Source organism: Teleopsis dalmanni, chromosome 1 (assembly GCF_002237135.1).
Source record: "Teleopsis dalmanni isolate 2A chromosome 1, ASM223713v2, whole genome shotgun sequence".
In the NCBI taxonomy this organism is placed as follows: Eukaryota; Metazoa; Arthropoda; class Insecta; order Diptera; family Diopsidae; genus Teleopsis; species Teleopsis dalmanni.
In genome coordinates, this window is record NC_051846.1 from 172846412 (window position 1) to 172852982 (window position 6571).

Genomic DNA, 6571 nt, shown 5'->3' on the forward strand with positions numbered 1-6571 from the left:
AATAGAACATTAATAGTTTAAAATAGTTAAAAAAGCAATATAACATTCACAATTAATAAGTTTAAGTTTTAATTTATGAAAAGATTTCTTTAACTTCTAAATATTTTATTATAATATTATTTTAGTTTTTTATTGTTTCAATGATTGATTTTTTAATAATCAATTTGTTTTTAAACGGACTAATTGGTCAATAGTTAAATAATGCACTTAAGGGTATCTTAAAGATTATTGTAGAATATAGCCGAAATATTACTTTAAATAATATTTTTTAAATAAAAAAAAAAATTTTTTTAAGGATGCATTATTTAACTACTGACCAATTAGCCTGTTTAAAAATAAAATTATTAAAAATTTTATAGTCCTAAATATAACCAGTTCTATGGTATATACCAATACAATTTAATTCTGTAATAGGAAGTGTTGTATATTTAAAAGAGGGCGAAAATTCAATGTCGTATATTTAAAGTTGATTGTATATACAATTCCGTGAATGTTGTATATCAACATTGTAAAGTAATTGAAATTATAGAGAATCAATCATTATGAGCATTCGCTAATTCTTAGTAAATTTGTGAAATTAATATTGTATTTCATAACCAGTCAAACACTTTGATAAACACTGGTATATGACCGATTTGTAGACTTAAGTTATACCACCTTGTAGTATAAAAAGACTTTAGACCTGGTGTTATAAACGTTGTCATTATTCGAATTTGAGACAAACTCTGTTTTGATTATCAATCTTTCCAAAAATTGGAAACCTTGCAGTATTTAACGTTTATGAGTGCTTAGATTTATTGCATCGGCTTCTTTTATTTGATAGTATAAGGAATTTGATAGTATAAGGCAATAGAATAATCGAATAATTATTTAATCAATCTGTAGAAAGAATCTCACTATTGCACATCGCATAGAACAATTTGTTTTAAGGCTGCATTCTTAATTAAATTTTCTAGTTTCATTTCTAGGGATTTGATAGTAAAAGTTATTTTCGGTCGAATAAATATTTTATGAACCTACTCGTTTACACTTGTACGACTTGTTATAAGCCTGTAAATTTTTTACTGGTCGTTATATTTGAGAAACCAATTGTACTCAAATATTCGAAAAATGTAACTAGTTTAGAGTTATAAAAACCATAGTGTTTTGGTAGTTGCAGGTATTTCACTCAAAAGTAGATATTTTATTTTTTCTTCCATAACAAGGAGTGTCAAGTTTTTCAGTAGTTTTAATTACTGAATAAATATTTTTTTAACTATAAAACTCTTTTGACTATCAATCGATCTCACCTGCAAACGTAAGAACTCATAATGACTAGCAGAAAATAGTCTCATATGAACTTATTGACATATCAACTTCGGAAAAGCAAATATGATTGGAATAGATGTGGGTGGATGACATTCTTAAACATCTAGATTTGTATAAAATTTGGACAAACCACTATACCATTTCGATATTATTAATGCCGAATTTTATTCGTGAGTTGTAAAACGTTTTATGATTAACTGAACAAGATTAAAGAACAAATAAAATAAGCACTAATTTTGATGGTAACTCTGGATGAAATGCAGATTTTATCAGACATACATATGCAAAAGACGTAATAAAATTTAAAGTTAAAATTTCGAAAATGAATAATAATTCTTTGCAATTATTGGTAAGAATATTTTTTTTACTTGATTGTGAATAAAGTATAATTTTTCATGCCTTTTAACAGTAAAATAATAAATAGAAAAAATTACGTATTTGTTAAAAACAATGACGAAATGACCCACGAATAATTAACAAAAACATTCATTGACAGTTAACTGGAAATTTTATATGTACTTTCAAAAATCGATCATAATAGACGAATTTTTAGTCTTGGCAACCATACGATTTCAGCGCTTATTAGTTAAGCAATTTCAAAAAGGTTGGACTAAATAACCCAGCAGTGTTGTTGTTTCATATGTTATTTTTAAATTAAGCAGTTGTTCTTTTGTGATATGCTTACAAAAGAAAAGGCATAATGTCTTCCAGAAACTCTTGAACGATATATAAAATTTGAATACATTCTTTTCTAATCCAAACTATAATCTTTGATATATATTTCGTGAACACTTACTATTTATTATAGTAAATTTATCTATGAAAAACTATTCAACCCTGCCTTTTTAATTCAATTTTTTGCTCTTCATCTCTGTCATTTTATTGGACCTAAACTATTTTATAGTTTCAAATGAATTGTGCTGTGTGAACTGAATTTCGGTAACTATTTAGTTAGGAACCTATTTTAAAATTAGGCACATAGAAATATGACACTAAATAACAATATACTTAGATTGATTAAAATTAGGAATACATAACTAAGTGTCTAAAAATAAGTAAGCTTACTTATATGAATATGTAATTATGTATATGTATATATATTATTTACATGTGTAATTGTCAAAAGTTTTCACATTGAATTTTTTTTAGGAAAATGTCGGTTTTAAATACGTTTTAATATGTACAACTAATTTTTTATGTAAATATCATCTATAACATATTGTCTAATCATTTTTGTAAACATTAAGTATTTATTGATTATTCCAGTGGCTTAGTAACTACTATAAAAACTGTTTACTTTTTTCATGAATTATTAAAAAAACTGATGCGTATAAATAAATATATACCACAAAAACTAATCGACATATATTAATTACAATACATCAATCATCCTAGTTTACAGGGTTGTAAATTAAAAAATTAAAATTTGCTGAATAGGTAATTATTTGCACTTCTATAATGATATTATTGAATGTATTATCTCCAACAGTGCAATAAAACTTCAAAACCCGTGTTAAATCAATAAAAAAATATACTTTATTTATTTTCATTGAATTACTTTCCCCTTTATTCAAATACTACTGAACAAAAAAAAAAATTAACATCAAACTGACGTAATTAACGCGATCTCTTTGGCGTTTTGGCCAAATTCCGAACCAAGTTGGCGCGATTGAACGCAGTTTGCCGGTGCAAATGCCTATTTCGAATTATATATTTAAACAGAGTAAAACAACAACAACAACCACAATTAAACTAACAATAAACCTGACCAAATTTATTACCAATGTTTTGAGTTTATTGTTGTAATTCGACGTTTCCCTCCTCTTTCGGATTATGCAATTTTAGCCACAATTTAACATTTTATTACGATTATGACTTTTTATTTATTTATTTTTATTTATACACGCTATTTTTAGGTATTTATTTAGCGCTTTAATTAAATACAATATTTAAAAATTAATTTTTTTACATGAATTTAGTTGATTTTTTGTTTTATTGCATAATTTTTTCTTTATTTTTTTTCTTTATTTATTTATATTTTTTTTTTGTGGTGCATCTTTTTAGTGCTCGTAATTATTTTCGGTGATTATTTCAATTTTATGGAAGTGTTAAACGCACATTTCACACGCTGACAAAAACGCACAATAAAAATTGTAATAAATTTAATTTATTTTGTTATTACGCGTATTTATGCTTTTTGTTTGTTTAAATGAAAGCATTGTTACATTGCAATTAATTACGCATTTTAACTTTAAAATTCAAGATTTACAAAAAACTGGATTACATTTTAATGACCTGTTGAAATTTTCTCTCTTCACATCTTCGTGGTCAGACTGAGCGTTGAAGCTGAGCTTCAATTTCGAAATCAACACAACAATGTAAGAGGTTCATGGAAAGAATGGAGAAGAGGCATGATTACGTAGAAATGTAACAGATTTCTTATAATTTAACAATATGTTCAATGTTGATACACAGAAGCAATTCAGAGGTATCTAGATTAATAACTGTCTTTTCAGGGCCAAAGGACCATAGGACGGCATGGGGCTAACCTCGGCCTACTCTGCTGTATCTTTTGTAACGCGTTACTACATACGCTCGAAGAAATAATACTAGAATATCTATTATGTCTATGTCCAGGCTTAAGTTTTTGACTTAAGTTTTTGGGAACGCACTTACTCGACGATACCTTTAGTATTAACTTTGACCAGATTTTCGCTTTTAGAAATGCTTCTAACTTATGATTCTAACTTACCTATTATTCTTTTACCTATTATTATATAGAAAATTAAAGTAATAGATGTATGTAGTGTCAAGTGATAGGCACTGATAGCATCTGAATTTGTTTAAAACATTAATATAAAAATTTTCCCATTATTATCCTTTCATCTATTAAAAATAGAGACTTTGTTAAAATCACGTATTGACTGTCGTCATGAATATCAAGCAAATATAATGATAGTAATTTATTCTCATTTATAATGTGTATATCCAAAGAATAGCTTAAATAAAATAGCTTAATACAGTCGATTCTCTGAAATTCGAATCTTTTTGTTTGAATTTCACAAATTCAAATTTTCTTTGTATGGATATATCTGTGTTATTTCTGCTCTTTTAGCAGAAATAGTTCTGAACAGTAGAATCTGCATAGAACATAATGAAATATGGAATGAAGATGTACTCGATGACGAATCTGCATATGAACGCAATAGTGATGTTGAGTCTTCAGATAGAAGCGAGTGCGATAGTTGTTTCAAACTCAACAGCCATTGAGAATGTTAATAATTTAAAGAAATGATGCAACAATTGTGAATTATTTTCCAATGAGCACATAAGAAATTTGCTGGCTCTTCGGAAAAATCTTTGCCACAGAAAGATTAGTTTTAAACTTGCCAATGGTATCGTTTGCGTCTCTAATTATTTTACTTTTTTAAATACATTCCATTTTTATTTAAAAAAATATAATATGTACATGTGATGAAATTGATGTAAATATTTATGTTTTGTTGCATATAGTTAAAAAATACAAGTATTGCACTGGATTGTTAACAGTAATAGTTTCAGTTACGTTTACTTATTTTTACTAAATAATATAAATTGAAAAAAGAAATCTATTGTATTTTATTTTAATAAGTTTTCTGCATTTTTTATTTATATTTGAATAAAAATATTAACAAAAAATAAGAATTTTTCAGATATTAGAATTACTTTAAAACAAAGTGGTTCTAATTTGCGAGAGTCGACTGTATGTAGAAGTATTTATAGAAAAGCAAGTGAGATTGTGTTTTATTCAATCAAGTGAAAGTTTTATCTATTCTTTTAATGGAAAGTTGTTTTATATCAAAGTACATATTTTAGACTTTATTTAATAATATAATTAATAATTAATTTGTACTATTGAAGTATATGCTTTTGCTAATATTTAACAATACAGTTATATCAATTATATACTAAGATTATTATTTTAAATTATATATACTGTCGCAAGTTTAACTAAAAGACCTACGGAAATAATAATTTTTCAAAAGAAAAATTTATGCAAATGTGTGCTATTTTTTAAGGGCCTAAAATTTTGAATAAAGAAAAACTTTCGTGATAAAAATAGCGAAAATACAATGGCAAAAAATGTGTAAAATATTAATTAAATTTTGCTAAAACAAAGTAAACATCATTAACTCAGTATGGCAATAGTTATGACGCCACAGCCACTGCCAATAACACTCATACGTCATAGCAGAGATAGTAACAGCTGCACTGCTTGCATCTTTCTTACGATAAAGCAACATTACTTTTATGTTATTAAAGCAAGCAAAGCAGCGCTGCAACTGTTAAAACAGCAAGAAAAACTTAAAAGCTTCTGTGGTTAACAGCAAGAGACATCATAATTCATAATGCTGTGTTAATTAATTTATGTTATGGTATTGCATAGCGCGCTGTTGTGTGCTTTGTGCTGTAATGCAGCGCTGCAACTGCGCATTCGCTGTAGGCACTTTATTAACTAATAAACAACAATAAAGCCAAGAAAAATATTAACAAAGTAAGACTAATTCAAGTAGAAATTGATTGACGGATTTTGTTTGGCGTTTGTTTATTCAGTTTGATTTGAAACGTTCGTGGCAGAGGTTGTAAAATTCGGCCGAGTTTTTAAGATACGTTTCGTTGATTTTCGTTGCATTTCATAAATAATTTTTCATTTATTTCGGGTAATAAATTTAACAGAATTACTTAACAACTCGGTTATTGTTTAACATCTTGGAACTAATTTTATTTATAATTATTATTGGCACATATATACATTTTTTTATAGAGTAATTCAACAAGAAAGTGTTTATTTAATTGAAGAGTGATATAAAGTATTTGAAAGAAATTAAAATAATTACTAAGAATGTCAGTTTATTAAATAAATTTGTCAAAAATCAAAATACTTATTTAATCAAATAACTAAATATTTGATCAGATCTATAAAAGCGAGTAAAATATTATATATAAATATACATATATATAAATATGCATATATAACTAAAAACATTAAAATATACAATTCCAATTATTGCAAATATTGAAAAATTTATATGATATTGATTTTTGAATGAGAATAGCAAGTGATTATTGATATTATTAAGTTTATATATCTCTGAACACCTATTCTTTCATGCAGATAAATATTTGTGTACTTTCACTTAACACGTATCTTTAACGTAACATTAAATTTTGATGTATTGTGATATTGATATATCTTAGTAAAAAGCAGTTTTCTGAGTTTTTG

At 26.1% G+C, this 6571-nt stretch overlaps 1 protein-coding gene across 1 annotated transcript in view; it reads right to left on the reverse strand.

Annotated features, from left to right (window-relative positions):
- Positions 1-1334, reverse strand: part of LOC119666728 (pickpocket protein 28-like) — a 29454-nt gene extending 28120 nt beyond the window's left edge. The window contains exon 1 of the mRNA XM_038076011.1: positions 1290-1334. Coding sequence (XP_037931939.1) covers positions 1290-1334 — 45 coding nt within the window. The remainder of the gene's footprint in view (positions 1-1289) is intronic.
- Between the last annotated feature and the right edge of the window lie 5237 nt (positions 1335-6571).